We start from the raw sequence: 19,645 nt of genomic DNA on the forward strand, positions 1-19,645 counted from the left end.
ATGGAGTACCTTTACAGTAACATTGTAACAGTATAATATTTAAGGCTCCTGTGAGTCTCAGCCTAAACTGCAAACAAACAGCCAAAGGAAACACGTGAAGTCCGATGTTTGTTTCAACACATAAATAAATGTAAGATCAGGAATAATTCTGGATCCTGATTGGTTGCATTAACTTTTAGTAACTATGAAAGCAATTTAATCAGACACCTATAAGCAAACACACAGCGCTGTGCCAAGCCCTCATCGCCCATTATAATCAGGGAGTGCACGACTCATCCGGCCTGCTCTCATTCCCGGAGCATCGATTAATGCAGTTTCATCAAACTCACTTAAAGTGTCCCATTCATGCCTTTAACGTGTCTCTGCTACCATGTGATCTGTAACAGGGCGGCCCTTAGCGGCTGGAAACACAGTGAGATGGACCAAGGCAAGTGTAGTGGAACAAAGTATTTATTTTCTATACAGCTCTCCTTACAACAATTAACTTGTCGAGCTTCTTCACAGCACAAAAATCCACACTCTAATGACAACTGGCAGCCTTAAATATGTTCAGCTGTCACAGACTTAACCATTATTCCACTCTCAGGTAAATTCTTAAATCCCAACCTTCCACCACAGTATACAATATATCAATAAGAATAAATAAATACATAAATACATTTCACATTTACATATTAATAAATATTTCACACTTTAATGTTACACCAAACCCAATATTATAAAAACCCAGAAACCCAAGCACAACAAGATTCACCACACTCTCTTTACCAATGGTCTCTCCCGGAACCTTTAAATGATGTCTGGACCCCCGGGGGAAACATTTGCCCAAACACCTTGAAGAGGACACAGGCAAGAAAGTTGAGTAATCATTATCTTACACTTATTTGCACCACTTTTATTCCTAGCTTTCACACACACACTTGCATTAGTTTTCCTTACTGGTAAACCTTAATCACAATTTCAATCACCATTCTTTTCTCCTAACAGACAACCACCACATTTCCTTGATGAGGAGCAGCTGTGCAGGATCTGAAATAAGGCTACCAACTGATTTTAAAATTCCCAATAAATAGTCAATAAATATTTAAACTTCTTGTGTGCAAATCCTCGCTTAAAGTGCACTGCTAAATAAAGTGCTCGATAAGGTGCTTTTAATAAAGTGAAAGGTGTGCTCTAAAGTGCTATACAGATAATATAATATAAATAAATATAGTAAGGGAGTCGTCTTCCTTACATGATCACATAAGGATGCTCGCAAGGGATTCAAAGTTAAAACAAGTGCATGGAGTAGGCATCCTTCGATGTGCAGTGTTAATGCAGAAGAGTTCAAACTGACTTTCATTTCAAGTAGCTTCAATTACTGAAATGCTCTATTTGCAGGACAATTACAGGTACGCTGACATTTGACCGCATCACCCCAGCACTGAAGTCACTTCACTGGTTCCCAGGGAACTATAGAAGTACCTCATGGTTTGGCTCCTTCTGACTTGCTCACTGTTTACAAGCCTAGAATCTGATCTAATACACCTGTGCATTCAAAAAGAGACTCAACGCAGATTTACACTTAATAGCTTTGATGTTTCATTTTGCTGTTTTCACTGCCTCAATGCACTGAAATCCTACACAGGTTTACATATAATGAAATGTGCCATTACTGCTGTGAAGGAGCAACTTAAAACCAAAATAAAATGATAGAGGAAGTGAAAACAAAGGTCCGAACGGGATGCAAACTGCTGCCACTCCAACCCACTAATGTGGTTTTTGATGCAACATCCAGTGCTGCCGTGGCCGGTGCATCGAGGACCAGGGGACACCTTGTGAGTGACGTGGATGCAGCAGAGGCTTTTGACTGAATGGCAGCATTTGTTGCAGTAAGATGGGAGCGTGCCGAGTTTGTTTAAATGTCACAGGTATCCTGAATACGTAAATCTCTACGGTGCACAGAATCAGTCCACTTCAAACCACTGAACCTGATTATAACCACTCTTCCACTGAGATGAAGCGCATTCACAGGTGGAAACGTGGCACCAGGACCTTCATGATTCTGAAACGTTTCACAACGTCTGCACAGTAGCCCCAATTTTCCCAAGCGACTTATGCACACAACGTAAATGTATGAATCTGTTTACACGCAGAGTTTGTGAATGCACAGTAGTCTGCGTGCAGAGTAAGTGTTGTTCTGTTAGAACTGTGAGGAATGCAGACAGACAAAGGCTCGAAGCAAATATAAAAACAGAAGGAGAGCGAGTTGCTGACAAATATGGAAGGCAGAAAAAAGATGGGAAGACAGAAGGTAGAGGAAGAGAAAAAGAAGACCTGGTTTCTCCTCTGGCAGCCAGGAGACAAAGAGGAGGAGGAGGAGGAGGAGGAGGAGCAGCGTGGCAGGCTGCAAATAGAGCTGGAGAGAGGGAGAGAGGGAGAGGGCACTTGCTAAATGAATTTGGCTTTCAGCGATGGGGAGTCTACTCCACTGCTGCGCCAGTAATGTGTGTGCCTGTGTGTGTGTGTGTAGGCACATGTGCTTGTATGTTCATATCCTCATATAAACACATGTATGACTGCCAGCAATGGTTTCTGTGTGTGCCTCTGCATGGCTGTCTCTGTGCATCTTAATACGCAAATCGTTCTGCAGATTTGTGTGCAAAAAACATCCGTGTGCGTGTTTGTGCATATCTTTTGGACAGGCGGATAAATAATGTTCCTAAACTATGGTGTGTCGGAAAAAAACGAGGAGTGTGTGTGTGTGTGTGTGTGCGTGTGCACGTTCTACACACACACTGTCACTGGGATTGGAAGTGACAGGCAGGAAGTATCAGAGGCAGCTGGGTAACAGCCCACTAACCACACAGGGGAGGGCTCCACACTGAACAACACAACCAGTGGGGGCAGAGAGACTACAGAGGGAGATGTGGGGAGGTTTTAGGGGGCAGAGATGAAAATCAAATGGAAAGAGCGCAGAGGAGTAAAAAAAAAGAAAAAAAATTTATTTTGGGAACAGCTGTTTCAGAGCTTCTTTATTTTCAAGAATTAGATGGAAAGAATGACGTCGGCGGCAGATAATACCACGTGGACTTTCTGACCCCCGGCAGAAGCGTGAGGTAATGTTTTGATGAGCGATGGTTGGATTTTCATTCCCTCTAACGTTCGAGGTTGTTTCGGTGATTGCGAGTTAATAAGCATTCGAGCAACAAATAGAGAAACGACTGTGCAAAGTCGGCAGAGAAGGAACTTCGGGAATGAGTGAAACAGACAGGGAAGAGGAAAGAAAAGAGGGATGGGTTGGATGGATAAAGAGCCAAAAGGAATAAATGGATGGAGATGCACCAGACGCAGCCTGACACAGCAGGGCGCAAGGTTTACAACACTGCACATAACCAGGCATACCGCTCAGTCAATGACTCCCTGAAGTGCAGAACCCATGGACACCACCAAATGCTGCATTTCCTCCCTTGAGGTGTTCTGCCAGGCCTTTAAACATGCAGCCACACGGTCTCTCTGCCTTCAGTTTTGTCTTCAGTAAATGCCTTCTTGGCTCGAAATCAGGTGACTAAGTCGGCCATTGAAGAATATCCAGTCTTTCCTTTTTTTTTTCCCAGAGAAGCTGTTAATGTAATTAATTAGAACCCTTGAATTAGAGCTGAAAGTCTGCACTTCAATCCAATCATTTGATTTAACATCTAATGTGATCGTGCACAGAGGCGAGGTTAGGAAAACTGTGCCATTGCCCAAACGCTTATGACCTAAAAGCATCCCAAACAAAAACAAACAAAAACACCAGGCATGCTAATGTGGGCTTAGCGTGCAATAAAGCCCCACCTGAACCTAATCCGTGATGGGATTACATTGCAAAAGTAATGATGTGTTTTGTCCAAGAATCAAGTCAAATGTCAGGCAAAAAGAATATCTAATTAAAGTTTCTCTCGCTTCTTTGTTTTGTTCGAGAAATACATACGAAGATGTTAATTTCATAGACAAATACTGTGAATGTGTCAGTCTGTGAATGTAGCCTGTGGGGGTAATAGTGACTTTAAGCAAGCTACACCCTGCATCTAACAGTGGTGAGTAACATCTGCATGCAGTGACTAAACCTGAAATCTTCCTGGAAACGCCCGGGCTGTGCAGAAACACAACAGCTCTTAAATCAGTCACATGCTGAGAAGTGTTTAGTTTCAACAGCAGCCACGCTGAACAATCAACAAGCACGGATACAGAGCAGTGTAAAAACTTTTCATCATATCATAAAGAACTCTAATAACAATATTTCTGTGATTATCTTCACAGTAAATCAACAACTGTTAAAATAAAAAGACAGTGTTGACAATTTTACCAACAAAGATTCGAAAAATGTCCAAGGGGGTAAAAAAAGGCCTCGGTTGAAGACGGCAGCCGTTAGGCAGCAGAACAAGAGAGGCTCAGACAGGAAAAAAGCAGCAGAGATAGATGCTGAGTAATAGAGATAAGGCGAGAGCGGTTATGAGTCGAACACGAGGACGGGGTGAGAGATGAAAGACAAAACTGAAAAAGAGAAGTGAATGAAATGGGGTGAGATGATGAAGAGAATGGAGAATGAGCGAGGAGGAAAGAGGAGGCGAGCAAAGAGAGGAGAGAACAGAGCGGAGAGACAAAGGGTTAGAGTAAATTTTGACGAGGAAGGTGAGTAAAGGAGGGGGCAGAGCATGAAGGAGTGAGAGAAAGGTCGTTTGTATCTCGTATGAGTGCATTAAAGTTTGAATAGTCTCTCATCTCTCTTTCTGCATTCGAAAACTAGCTACACACACACACACACACACACACACCAATACAGAAAAGATGAGATGCAGCACACACATAAAATCATGCATAAACCGTGTGTGTGCATGCGTTCAGGAACTGTACAGAGAGAAGACAAGATTAGAAAAGCAGGCCAAGAGATGCTTTCCCAGGATGCATCTCTGGAAGCATCTGTATTAGACCGGGCTGTGTCAACACTCAGCTCCTCCAGCTGAGGCCGAGAGAAAAGGAAGAGAGACACAGAGAAAGGCTGAGAATGAGTGAGAGAGAGAGAGAGAGAGAGAGAGAGAGAGAGAGAGGGCTTTTGCTTTGTGTGTTTGCGTCTTTCCATTTCCGAGCGTGCCTGACAGACACGCAGACACTGATCACTGAATGCAGCAGAGGGGGGAAAAAGGGGGGATGAAGATAAATAGAGGAAGGCTTTGAACGGAGAAAGAGGGGAAATTTTATATATGAAAGAGTCACAAAGTGGCAGGAATGAGTGAGGCGGGGAGGGGAAAAGGAAGGAGAGAGGGAAAAGAATGACTGTGATGGATGGGCCGGGGATGAATGGATGGAGGGCTAGTGCGGCGGCGGGTTAGAGGATGGAGACACGGCAGACGTGGAGATTGACAGCCTCCTTTCCCGGGGAGGGATGAATAAAGTGGCGCAGTTGGGTAGGCGTCGAGGGGGGGGGGGGGGAGTAGTATTGAGGGGGGGTTGTCAGAGGAAGAGAGAAAAGATGAAGAAAAGAAGTGAGAGACGGAGGAGGGGAGGTAATGAGAGATAGAGTACGTCTCCGTAATCAAGCCATAAAGGAGAGCTGGAGCGAGGGAGCGAGGGGGAAAAGACGAGTGGGCTCTGAATGAGTCAATCATGATTAATCAAGACGCTTCTTGCTCTCCGCCGCTCTCTCCCTCTTTCTTTTTGCTTGCACTCATCATCATCACACACACACACACAGGCGCTTGTTTTCCAGTGCAGGCCCTGTGCATTCCCATCAGAACTGCATACACACACACAGAGTCGGTGCTTTCATTCAGTTTGCAGATCCACAGCCGGCATCTTCAAACGTGTCCGTTCCAAACCTGTTGGCTCGTGCAGCTTTAAGTCACGCACGTGGAATGGATTAAAATATGATCTACAGATTTGACTTTTCCACTCCGGCTCTGTCAACAGCATCAAGCTCAACACAAGCAGCAAGTGGGCAGTGACAATACTAACGTACATTTGTGTGCTATATGAAGAGCGGGCACGGATATAAGCAGAGCTCTCAGCTGAATGGTGAAAAGTGCCCGGTGGGAAAAGAGCAAGCAGAGAACTGACGGGCTCTGAGCGCAGCTGTAATGAAAGAGGTTCGTTTGTTTATGCAGCAATGAGAGCACCGTGTCAGGTTTTAACCGTTTTTGAAAAACAATAATGAGTCTCAGTTATGCTCATTTCCTGCTCCGTGTTTTTATTGATGGATTCGACTGGAGTTGCTTTGTATGACTCACAGTTTCCCTTCTATTACACTTTTAAGCCAACTTCTTTCTGATTGGCCGCCGCTTGCAAGCAAAAGGTATAAACAGGAAGTGGGTGGAGCAATATTATACTGGGCTGTGTTTGACTCATGTGCTGCACAAAGCCTGACTTTCAAGATTGGATACCACAATATATATATGGCAGAATTTAAGGACAAGCATAGCATGTGCCTTTAAAATTCATGCTGGTTACATCTCAGCATCACAACAAATGTGAGGATTTTTTGTCTGGTTGTGACTCACTCTCATTTATACAAAGTATAATGTATCTCAAACCACCCCCAACCCTGCACCCCTAACCCTCCCGCCGCCTCGATACATTGCCGGGCTGTGCACCTTTAAATAAATGTAGCTCAGCGGCCAGCACTGGCCTGCATCGCCAAGCACCATTAACAACAAATAGCAGCATATTGCTGTCCTAGCTCTGAGTCTTTTATGTGTGTTAGTGAGGAGAGCAGCTATAGGGGACCAAAGACTGACTTTCTCCAGCATGGACTGCTAAAATCTTAAAGCTTTTTTTTTAATGGCATGAAAAAGAAGGTTTTTTGTTTTGTTTGCTTTTGTCGTCCTGAGATAGCACTGAGGAATATGCTACAATAGGGATCTTTTCATGGGATTTGTTCACATAATATGACACCAACTTTATTCTTTAAAGTGCCACTAATTAAACAACCTAAGTAAGAATGTGGCACTTTTTTCCAATGGGGTTTAGAAAGGGGAGGGGAAGAAATAAAAAATAAAAAAAACACTGGATGAGAGAGATGTGCGCCTCCTCTGCTGCCTGTGTAGCTTCTTGTGAGGAATGTGTGAATCCTCAGACAGAAAGAGGAAAAAATAGGGCACTTTCATATTTATTTAAGTGTCAGATCCAGAGCCGTCTGCAGGGAGACAGAATAAGAGAGGAAAGGGAGGAAGAGGGGAGGAAGGGCTGCAACCACAGGAACTCAGAGGGCTCACAAGCCTTCCTCTCCCTCATCTCTGAAAACACACACACACACTCACATATCTGGCTGCTTGGACACAGAGTGAGGAAGGCAACCGGAGGGAGACGGTGACAGAGAGAAAACAGACTGAGGAGGAAATGAGAAAGAAACCAATGTAATTTTGCACAAAGAAAAACAAAAATCCACTGGATGTGCATCCACTTGAACGGACAAGGAGGAGTGGTGAATGCAGCAAACCAAGTTAGGGCTCAAACCTGATAAACAGAGCATCCAAATGGGGATATTGTACAGGTGCCAAGCGGAGTCGTGATCCGCCGCCTTCGAGATGTAACATCAAATCTGGACGCACACAGTGCAGAATAGATAAAATCTCATCAGTGCAGTCTTAAGATCAGGAAGCTTCCCCTCCAATGCGACACACAAACACAGGAGCGCATGTGAGAATACCTCAGAGCAATTACCTGCCGGGTTCACCTCAGTGGAAAAAGGGCTGGTAAACGTAAATCAACACTTCCTCCTGGTGGATCTGACGTGAACTACAGCCACCCCGGGGCGGTCAGAAGACATCGGGACACGTTTAAATTAATAATTCCGGGTCTGGAAAAAAAACCTCAAACATCACTGATCTTAAAACGCTGAGTGCTCTCTTATCTAGGCTTTGGAGTTAGACCCTAAAATTTAAAAGATGGGTGATTCACTCGTATGTTGAGTTTTTTAGTGCCACTATAAAGAACATCTGCGCTGGCGTGATGAGTAACAGTTTCCCAAAGACACGCACAAGCTCCAAGTTTAAGCTGAAACACTCGAGAGAGATTTGATTAATCTGCACATTAATCAGCCGTGCCAGTGTTTTGGGTTTTTAATCGGTCTCTCTGAATGGTGGCAAAAGAGCACTTCAGCATCATGAAGTGAAACTGATTTAAAAATATATCACTAGCTCTGCAGCTTTCATCCAATTAAAAGAAATAAGTTGCCCATGTTCCAAATAATACGTTACCTTGTGAAGTATGCTTCATGGGCGTATGTTGAAATTAAAGTAGGATCGAGTGGGATCTATTGGCAGAGATCACAATCGTGATTTTTTTAGAGCTGAAATTAAAAATTGTTAAGTTTGTGTTACGAAGGTTACTTTTAAAATGTATTCCACTACAGATTACAGATTACATGCCCCAAAATGTATTCTGTAACGTATTCCGTTACGTTACTCAATGAGAGTAACGTATTCTGAATACTTTGGATTACTTAATATATTATCATGCTGTTTACAACTACATGAATGTACTATTGCTGTGATTTATTACTGTTACTGAAGGTCCGCGGTGAACCGTACCGTAGTAAAGGGACCTCTGGCTAATACGGTGGGTTCTGTGTCGGGCTCGTAGCCGAAAACTAGCTTTACTTTGTTGTTTGGGTCAATTTTGCTAGCGAGAGACAGAGAGAGGCGTTGAAAGGCTGCTCCAACGGAACTTATTGTTTTTGGAGGAAAACATGAACACGGTGTACAGTCGAGTCTTAATAGCTTACTTACAACTGGGCTCGTCAGGCACTCTTCTTGGCTGCAGAGGTTATTATTATATTTACATGCTTCCAGCTCCCGCTACTATGGAAGCCCGTTTCCGCCACAAAAAAAGGATCCATAACTCGAAATTTCAACTTATTAACTCAAAATTTTGAGAAAAGTAACTCGAAATTTCAACTTCTTTTTGAGTTAATAAGTCGAAATTTTGACTTATTAACTCAAAATTTTGAGAAAAGTAACTCGAAATTTCGAGTTAGCACTGCCAATCAGTAGTCTATGTGGATGACATCATTTCCTTGTTACCCGGAAGCTGAAGCCCTCAGGTACAAATGCTACAGCTAAGCTACTGTATTACATCCAGTCATGAATGCACAGATTGCTGAGTATTTTCAGCGTGGCTTCAAAAATGATGAAGTCCTTGTGTTATTAGCTGAATCACACGGCATTACTATCAGCAAATGTACTCGCCAATTTGTTGCAATCCGGTTTTGAATGGGCGTTACTCTGCGCCATATGCTTCCGGGTAACAAAAGGGTGCTCCAACGGAACTTATTGTTTTTGGAGGAAAACACGAACACGGTGTACTGTCGAGTCTTAATAGCTTACTTACAACTGGGCTCCTCAGGCACTCTTCTTGGCTGCAGTGGTTATTATTATATTTACATGCTTCCAGCTCCCGTTTTTGCTCGATGACAGCTCGTACTTTTCCTTTTTCTCCCTCCCTCGCTCACAGACACATAACGTGTATGGCAGTCCATTCTCCCTGCAGCACGGACTACACTGCCTATGATGCTACATTCTTTAGCGCTATACCGGTAGCATTCTGCCTATTAGCTTAGCACAACAACAACAAAAAGGCCTCTCTCACCCAGGGAACACAGAGAGAGAGCGTCACCCTGTAACCATGGCAACCGTAACGCTGCCGCCTGGAACAACAGAACGTAGCTGTCAAACAAAACCCAAACAGCAGTGTTGCCAACTTAGCGACTTTGTCACTATATTTAGCGAGTTTTCAGACCCCCTAGCGACTTTTTTTTCTAGAAAAAGTCGCTAAAAAAGACGTGAAAGTGCATATCGCTTTTACTCTCAACAAGCAGCGGGTGCTGTAACGCAGTCAGTTCTTCTTTTACTCATGCTGTTTTGTGGATCAGGTTTAAAACTACTTATAAACACACACACACCCAAAGTAACTCCACCAGAGTGCCTATTTCGGGTCACTTTTGCCGGTCCAAGCCCGGGTAAAGGAGCAGGGTTGGCATTGTGACATTACAAAAAACAATAATTGCTAAAAGAAATTTAATTTGTAGTTCTAAATAAATTCTAAATGCATTTAGGACGTTTTTTGCTCACTTTATGTCTCGTCCACGATGTTATTTCTCTCTCCAACAACGTAGGTTACAATTACATTAGCATGACCAATTATGCAAATTAGGTGATGACGTCATTTAACGACTTCTAGCGACTTTTAGGACAACCAATAGCGATTTTCCTTACTGAGGAGTTGGCAACACTGCCAAACAGTCCTGACCCGCCACAATATGAAACAGGGAAGTACCGCCGTGTAATCCATTTATTTCAACAAAGTAACTGTATTCTAAATACCACCTTTTTAAACGGTAACTGTAACAGAATACAGTTACTCATATTTTGTATTTTAAATACGTAACGGCGGTACATGTATTCGGTTACTCCCCAACACTGACAATAAATAAGACTTTCACTGTCACCTGTCTAAAGTGGCATAAATCTAGAGAGGGCGTTTTGGGTTATTCTTATTTTTAGGAGTCAGTGTTGCTACACCTGCACACTTGGAAAAGCAACGGTATTCATCTGATTACAACGTGCATATTTCCTAATAATCAATCCCTCCATTTGTCCGTATCCAGTCACGAGCCTGAACAGAGATTATCAGACCTCCCTCTCTCAGGCCTCAAGCTCTTTGTGGGGGTACTAGGTCAGCCAAGAGAAGAAACATGTCCTGGATCCACCCTAGGGTTCCCCTCACAGTGGGGCATACCTGAAAAACCTCACTTACCGTGCAATAACATTTTCTTTGTAACTTTTTGGGGTGTGAGTGGTGCAGCAGCCAGCCAAGCTAGGGATTGGTTATTGTTAATGTTGATTGCAAAATTTTCAGTCTGCAAGTTCACACTCATACCCTGAGATAACCAGGAAGCAATGATTCTTCCATCCTGCCAGCAATAAGCAGAAAAAGGACAATAAAATGTTGGAAGCCCACAAGAGCCGCTCTTCCCAGTCAGGAGACGGTGTGCATCGAGTCAAAGACGAGCGAGACTTGTTTATGATTTGATTGACTTTATTTGTAAGGCACCAGAAGTCCTTCCTTACTGCAGAACATTTCATTTTATTTATAGTAAATGTTTGCTGTACTTTTTTTTTTTTAGAGTTTCTTTTTCGTTTGTTTAAATGAAGCTATGATTTCAGACACAAAACATTTTTTTTTTTTTTGCCAAAGTACACACTTTTAGGTTTTACATTATACACAAAATAAGTATTTAAAAAAAGACCTTTACAAAGCTCAAAACGCTTACAATGCTTCACGCTATGAGGGCAAAGAGGCGGCACGGGAGTCAAGGGGAGTGGGTGGGAGGGAGGGAGTGTCAGGGTGGTGGGAGGGGGGGAGAAAAGGAAAGGGGGATCAAAGGGTGAAAAGGTCAACATACTGCAGTTTCCCTCCCCCCTGGTGTCACATCAGTTTTGTAACACAATAGCACAAGAATCATCCAGGACAGACAAGAGAAGATGCAGCCATATACACATAAAGCTTTCTATGTATAACTGTATACAGAGGCGAGCACCTCCAACTACTTCAACAAATACATAGAATTTCATTTGTACGTCTAAAACGTCAGCCTTGCAAATCTCCCTCTAGCTCATATCGATTAATATTTAAAAACGAAGAAAAGGGGGGAGGAAAGGAACGAGTGCATCGATCACAGAAAGTTTGGATCAAACATTCTTTAAAAAGAAAAAAAATATGTCTCCACTAGAAAGAAATCAATCTCAGTTCCCCCGCAGACATGCATTGATGTGTGTGTGTGTGTGTGTGTGTTCTGCTTTGTCTACACGCTCTGCATTTCACTACAACAAGTACAGTATGTATGTAACTAGATACATACAGTATGCAGCTAGATGGGAGGACGACGTGCCGCGAGCTTAATTCACAAGCAAGGTAGCATGTTAGCTTTAGTTGTAAGAACAGCAACGCATTTCATCTGGTTTAGCATCGACTACGGGATCTGTACAAGTGTTTATACACACCTTGTTTTATGTATTCACATACATACACAACAATGGGGATCATTGAAAGAGTCCTCCAGCAAATGCCATCGACAGTTTATCACCTGAACCTTTAGAAGACGGAGGCTTTTATTCTGAAAGTCCCTCGTATGTATTTTCGCTTTTGGATATCAAACGTGCACGTTCGCCGATCTCTTTGAAGGGTACTTCTGCAATAAAAATGTGCTTTATCATCAAACCGAAGACCATTCTGAGCTTATTTTCCCCCAAATGAAAGGAGCGGGTTATTTTTAAAAATACATATACAGCTCGAGATGGCTACACTCAGTGAAGCCATTCAGAGATGAAAAGAGAGGAGGTCAAGACAGGTGTACGTACTTTTAAGTGTGGTTCGACATTTTCAAAGTATACGCGGTACCTCTCAAATTGCATGTCATCTTTTTGAAAACAGACATTTCGTCCATTCGCACTTCTGTTGCCTGACAAATCCCCGGGACAGTAAAAAGAAACTCCAATATATCCAAAAAAGCAAACAAATTCAACCCAAATATGATGAAGAAAGCAATGTAGTCTCTATTCTTTTTTGTTTTTTAACTATAGACAAATTTTCAGTCCTATTTTGCATTTTTTTTTGGTGTTATTAATGCGCACTGGGTATAATAATTGGTCTACTTCCACTATTTATTAATTTGCACTGATACTTTTCACAGCAGAGATTTTGACTTGTACTAACAGGAAGAATATCTGTGTTACTGATATAAATTACAGCTCTGGTCAATTTAAATTTCCCACTAAGCAATGACAGTATGATAGCATGAACAGTACCAGGACACTGACACCTTAACAGCTCAATGGAAGTCATTAATTCTACTATTTACACCTACTATCTACTATTTACCTTACTGTGACATGTCAAAATGTCTGAAGTGAAAACCACCAAACAAAAGATGCTGTCAAACTGGCTCTATACTACTTTACAAATAATAGTCTCCTAACTGACTGAATTTGGACTGTAATGCTATCATTATACAAATGTTCTTAATTAAATGCAACATAAGACTTTCAGCTGACTCTAAAAGCGATCACTGATTATTCTCCTTACTAATAACATGAATTCTAGCCATGCTGGTTTGAAAAATAAATAAACAGAAGAGTTTATTAAAGAGCTGCAGGTGTGTCTTCATTTTGTGTAATGACCAATTTTAGATCACAGTAAGGAACTGTATGTAATGCAAAAGACACTCTTTAATTTAAAAAAACAAACAAAAAACAAACAGTATTTGGTGAGATTATATTATATTATGCTCCTCTCAGATCACAACCCTATTCCAGGAAGCAGGTTTAGCTAAAATTCAGAGTTTGTTAATCCTGAGAAATCAGATAGGAAATGATCGGATTCAATTCTGATCTGATGGCAGACCTATGGTACAAACTTTTTTCTACGATTATATAGAGTGGCCCAACATAATTTTAGTTTTATTTATTTAACTTTTATGAGACTCAATATGTCACAAGTAGGGATGGGTACCGGTAGTAACCAGTCCGAAAAGCAGCGCACATTTTGGTGCTTTTTTTTCCTGAGCTGTGATACACTTTAGATTCTAGCCAATCAAAGTTTCCGAGGATAGTAGGCGGGTCCAGGTACGTTCGTTCTTTTAGAGCAGAGCTACAGATTAAAAATGCACAAGGCGAAGCGGTCAAAAGTCTGGCTGTACTTCACAGCAAAAGATGCAAACTCAGCAGCTGCAACAAGTGCTTTAAGCTGATACTGTGATACTGTCAAAGGAGGTAACACCTCGAATCTGATGAAACACCTGGCGACGCATAGTGTTTTTTAAAAGCCAAAAAATGCGCCATATTTGATAGCTTGCTGCGAGACCTCACACCGAGCACATCTACTGCGGGTGGGTTGCCTGTTATCGGACCAGGAGTTAGCAACATCCCCCAAAAACCCGAAGAGGAGAGTCCTGGCCCCTAGCCCTGCCAGTGTAGCGGAAATGATGAGGATGATGATGCAGCAGCAGCCGTTCTTCTCTGCGTGAGTAGCTTAATGTTGTTCGTGTGTAATTTAAGTTGAGTAGGCTAACCACGTTATTACATTAATGCATGTAAGGTGAACTAGCAAACATCATCATAGTTACATGCGGCTGTCTTCTTGTTTGATGGCAGATACTCCCTTGACCCTGGCCAAAAAGGCTAAAATGACCAAAGAAAAAGTGGAAAACAGTTAAACATGAGAGGTTTTTGGACAAAGTTTGTGTTTTTTCCATTGTTTAAGCACTGCTTCCAGCCAAGAGTGATACCATATATGCCCTATAGCTGCAGAAAAGGCTAACATTGTTATCTTTTTACAAAAAAACAGCTGAACATGAGAGGTTTTTGGACCAATTTTGTGTTCTCCATTCTTTAAGCACCGGTTCAAAAGTACCGGTTTGGCACCGGTATCGGATAAAACCTAAACGATACCCATCCCTAGTCACAAGCGACCTGTTTCAGACAGCATCATTAAAAATGGCTGCCTACTCTGACCAGCCTCCATGAAAATACCAACTCAGAGTTGCTGATCTGCTCAGTTTACAGTTAGAGTCTAACTTTAGTAAACCTGGTTCCCAGATTAGTGACCGGCTGGTTGTTGCGTTTGCTGCGTGGCATTCAAATCCCATGTGTTGCAGAGTGCCCTCTGTTGGACAAACTATGCAACGTCAACTACTACATTTTTTGCAGACCCCCACATGGAGCAGAACTTTTTTTTTTTCCTAAGAATTTGGTAAAAGATGCAGTGGGTATTTTAATAAAATAATCAACCACAACTTAAAAGCCATCTGCCTAACACTGAGTATGTTACTTTGCACCTCCAAAAAAGCTCCAACAGGTTGGTGCATGGAAACGAGACATCTGGGAATTGTCCTTTGGCGTCTGGCACCAGGACGGTGGTAGTAGATCCTCTGGGACCGGATAAAGACCTTCAGCAATGTGGCAGAGGTGCCGTTGCTCGTAATAACATCTAAAGGAAAGCCAAACCAGAAGATTCCGCAGCTGAACTTTGTATTGCAATGAGATCATCAATGTTGTGGCGGGCTGGCATAGTTTCGCCCAGCTTCCAGCTTACTCGAGGTCTAATCCGAAAACAACCAAGAGCATACAGGACCTTTCTGTTTGAAGGGGGTGTTTTTGTTTAGTTTGGATTCATAGCAGCAGCTGTAGAATGCACTTGTGCTTCATCTGTGTGAATTACAGTAATGTAACTATATTCAATCATACTCAGTGCCCCATGTAGGCATTAAATCAACTGTATAATGCAGGATTAATCTGATATGTGAGAGATCTTTATGTGCAGTGAATCGTAGGGTATTTAAAAGTGAATTTACAGAGAGCCCGTGGTTTTGTTTCATGCTAGGATGGAGTCGTTCCATTTAGAGACCAAAATAAACCAAAGCAGACAACTTTTCGAGGACTGCATCACTGCAGTAATTGATGCCACCGGTCTTAGTGTCTACTGTGCGTTAAGTTTGCGCACTCAGACTGGATAAATAAGCCATTCCCTTTGTGACACAGTCTGCACTCTGTCAATGTCCTTGTTCTGCACAAGCCTGAACCGAGCGAGGAGGATGCTTCAAAGACACACGCTGCCCTCTGCTGTCAAACACACAACATGCACTCTTTCTCCCCTCAGTGTCTGCTCTGATATTAGTGCACATTAAAGAGGAAAAAGATGGTGGGAGGGCGTGGACGTGAAGTGGCGTTACTTCTCTTTGCTGCACGTTGTGCTACCTCAGCTCCGTTTAATGATGCCTTTCAGTTAAGGTGCTGGGTGGATTTATCCAACGTCCCTCACAGGGTCGGGCAAGGATCAAACGTCGGGGGGATTACTTATCGAGGTGGGTCTGTTATCTACTCTGACGGCTCTCGGCATTAAGTCGGATCTAAGAACATGCTTTTATTTTATATAAAATTAGGATTACTCACAAAATCTCTAATTTTCATAACACCGATTCTCTTTTGACGCAGAGGTTTTTGATTAGAAAGTGAGTATAGCTTTTAAGCACGCTTCTGTCTTTAGCCGGGGCATTATTTAAACAATTCTCTGATCTTTTATCAATCCAACATTTAAACTTTGAGCCCACTTTTAGCTTAGAATGAACACACGCGAGGTGAAATACCATGAAACATCAACACTGCTGATCTCGGTGAGACCTTTATGTTGGGAGTTTTTAGGAATCCTGTGTTGCATCTGACGAGTTTTACAGCTCCCCAGCAAATCCAAGTGTTTAACAGTTTTTCTGTTAACACCTACGGAACAGTGCATTCAGTCTGACGGATCAGTCCTGTCTAACGAGGACCTATGAAAGAGGCAGAGGCAAGAGGTGGGAGGAAGACAGGGAGGAAGAGAGAGAGAGGCATGGAGAAGAAAGGAAAACACGGAAACTCAACAGGAATCAGAAGAGAGAGAAAAAGCAAGAGGGAGGCAGGAAGAAACTGAAATAGAAAGTAGTCCTGATTTTCTTTAAAAAAAAAAAAAGGGATAATGTGGCTTAATCACATGCAAAAAAAAAAAAGAGAAAGAGAGAGAGAGCACTTGAAAATACAAGATACATAAGAGAGCGACAGTCTCATGGCTTAAAAAAAAAAAAGATATAGAAACAACCCAACTATGGTGAATACCAGGATATAAGGTGGTATGTGCCAAAGACCTCCCAATAATGGGGTTGGCTAGGGGGTCGGAAGAGATGAAATTGAAGCCCATGTTAGGTAGTGTCAAAGAGAGGGAGACCTGGGGGAGAGGCTATAGGCCAAGTGGGCTTGAATCTAGGGATTCAGGTCTCTGGATAAAAACAGAGCTGAATAGGGCTGAAACACCATCTAATCAGACTTGTCTCCATCCTCCTCACGGTGGCTGTCGACTCCATCCCGCGATGCTTTCTCCTCCTTGGCCAGCTGGGCTTGAGAGGCCAGCAGGGAAGAGAGGGAGAAGAGACCAGAGGAGGTGGTGACGGCAGGGAGGGTCGGCTGGCTCAGGCTCAGCGGCAGCGGAGTCATGGGCAGGGCCAGGCCCTGAAGCTGAGACAGCTGGTGAGCCTGGAGCTGCTGCTGCATGGAAAAGAATCAGACGCAACTTAGAGACAGTAGGATAGATCGAGCGCACAAATCACTGCAAAACACAGGACGGACCTATTATAGAACCACAAGTCATGTTTAATATATAACCCTTGAGGCACAGCGCTAATAGTTTATAGACAACAGGATAGATGGAACGCACGTATCATAGCACATGCTCAGTAGAAGATACACATAGCTTATTTATAATAGATGCAGTTTTTAAGAAGTATAAAAGCCTCAGAAAACAAGTACAAAACAATATGATGGGATCGACATGCCTTTGATTTTAAAGTACAGAAAGATACATTGTTACTGCCACGCTTCTCTTTTACACACACACCCAAAAGTGAGTTCATTTCTACGGCAGTTCCCTCTGACCTCTTATAATCGACACATAACTGCCCCCGCCGATCCTCTAACTTTCTACATGATGTGACTAAAGTCAAAGCAAAAGATGTCTGTGAAGGTTCTCAGTCATCCAGGTCATCGTAGTCAAAGGAGCTTGTAAAGAAAAGCGTCTGGACTTCAAGCGTCTTCAAGCAACTTAAAGAAGTCCAGACGCTTTTCTTTACAAGCTCCTTTGAAAGCAAAAGATCCACCGACAACAGAACGCCCTACCACAAACGCCAACGCAGAGTGCCACCTTCTTTATCACAAGTCGCAGACACAAAGACAAAAGCAACGCACCACCGTGAATCATCCATCACAGTGACGGAGTGGCTGGGCTAGCGAACGCTAGACAATAGTGAAATGATGGAGGAGCTAGGATAGTTTGTTTTTTTAACATATATTTCTAGTTAGAGAAATTTAAGAGGCTTATCCCTCAAAACTGTAAATACAAAAAAGTTGCACAAAATAGTTTCCCCACAGGAAATTTATTTTGAGTGTCTTCATAGTTTTATTTTTGAAATACACCAATTTTTATATACTGCAGGAAAAACGAAAATAAATATTATAGTGCAAATTTGCAAAAAAGCAGCATGTGCATCAAAATAAACTATTTCCAGCAGTGCAATATGAGTCCTAAGCATCCCAGAAACGACACAGAAAGTCATAAAGTCAAACATAACTTTTAAAAACACCAGTATAGGCTCATGAGGCTATATGGTTAAAAAAAAAAACTACATTTCCGCGAAAATGACGTCACTTCCGGTTTCGGGCAGGTAATGGCGGACATGCAAAAGTTCGCGCTGACATCTGTTTCAACGTAGGAAGTGTTATGAACAGCTGATCGGATCGGCAAAGTGTGTTTCTGGAATATTATGGTTTTGTTGCTGCAAGTGCTTTTTATGCAGTTTTTGCAAAGCTATATGTGGAAGGAAACCGTGACCGAGGACAAGCTGATGACATAAGATGTAAGTACAACTCCTCCGGTTTCATATGCAAAAAAAATTATTGCGCTAGCTTACGTGGTTGCAGAGCTACCGGGATTTAAAAATAGTTACACAAAACAGAGCGTGCCCGCTCCCACCGGTTTTAAAGGGTTAACAGAAGAATCCAGCATTTCTTTGGAGCTCAGCCACTTCTATAAAAGTTAATTTCTTATATTCCAACTTTTGGTGCATCAGAAAAAAAAGAGAAAGTCTGTGCTTTAAAAGTTTCTCTTGGACTTCATCAATATAACTCTAAAGAAACCCTTTAAAAATTCATTGTTCCCAGAGCTGCTTAAACAAAACAGTGGGAACATTTATAAATGTTTATTTTACTGTGCAGGCATACATTACCAGCGCTCGAATATAATCATGATTTATGGGTCATTTTAACGTTTTTCATTAGCAATTGGAGCTAATAAAAGCTTATTTATTTTTATAATGCTCTGTTTAGGAGGAAACAGATCGGGGCAGGAGACCTTTGAGGTTTAGGGTTTTTCATTTCACACGATATAAAAAAGCGAGAAGCACATTTGAGGTTTTTGAGATAAACCCTGCGATGACACACAAAGGTTTTTATCCTCACAAACAATAAGTCAATAAATGCAAGATGTAAAAGAAAACAATAGAATTGATCGGGTTGGTCAATATTTGCACTTTTTCAGGCAGGGTTAGGGCTGCAACAACGTACCCTTATGATGGAGTTCATCTCTGGGGGGGTGACCTGCTTGGCCCTCTCTATGGCTGCCAGGACCTGCTGCTGGTGCTGGAGATGGTGGGTGGGAGACGGGGGGGGGGGGGAGGCAGGGGGTAAAGACAAGAGGAGGAAAGTGAGAAAGACAATAAAAGCGAGACAGAAACATGGGGAGGAGAGTTGGGGGGGTGGGGTGGGGGGGTGGAGAGGTTAGATCAATATCAATAGTCCCAACAGAGACCCGACAACCCTCTCTGGTGTTGCGCCTCCCCCTCTGACCATTTTGCTATTCATCCAGTTACACACACACACACACAAGCCTTGTGTGACACCCGGGAATGGATGGTTGGCTGGTGTGGTGTAATGGGTGGAGGTCAACCCCCTGGTGGGCAGATAAGAGCATGGCTTATCTGAATCGCACAGCCATTTATTACACTGACACAAACACACACATGTATAAAGCAAGAGAAGAGTTGGATGGAGTGGGA

General features: G+C 42.5%; 1 protein-coding gene across 2 annotated transcripts in view; it reads right to left on the reverse strand.

Moving 5' to 3' along the window:
• Positions 1 to 16,507: 16,507 nt before the first annotated feature.
• tle5 (TLE family member 5, transcriptional modulator) overlaps positions 16,508 to 19,645 on the reverse strand; it is a 52,943-nt gene continuing 49,805 nt past the window's right edge. Inside the window, exons 6-7 of one of the 2 annotated variants that reach the window (XM_085152411.1) lie at positions 19,155 to 19,229; positions 16,508 to 17,081 (exon numbers count right to left, since the gene is read on the reverse strand). In XM_085152411.1, coding sequence (XP_085008537.1) covers positions 16,857 to 17,081; positions 19,155 to 19,229 — 300 coding nt within the window. In that variant the 3' untranslated portion in view covers positions 16,508 to 16,856. Of the gene's footprint in view, positions 17,085 to 19,154; positions 19,230 to 19,645 lie in introns of both variants that reach the window. The other variant, XM_085152410.1, reaches the window with a different exon arrangement.

The sequence above is a fragment of the Neolamprologus multifasciatus genome, chromosome 23 (genome assembly GCF_963576455.1).
Source record: "Neolamprologus multifasciatus chromosome 23, fNeoMul1.2, whole genome shotgun sequence".
Classification (NCBI taxonomy): Eukaryota; Metazoa; Chordata; class Actinopteri; order Cichliformes; family Cichlidae; genus Neolamprologus; species Neolamprologus multifasciatus.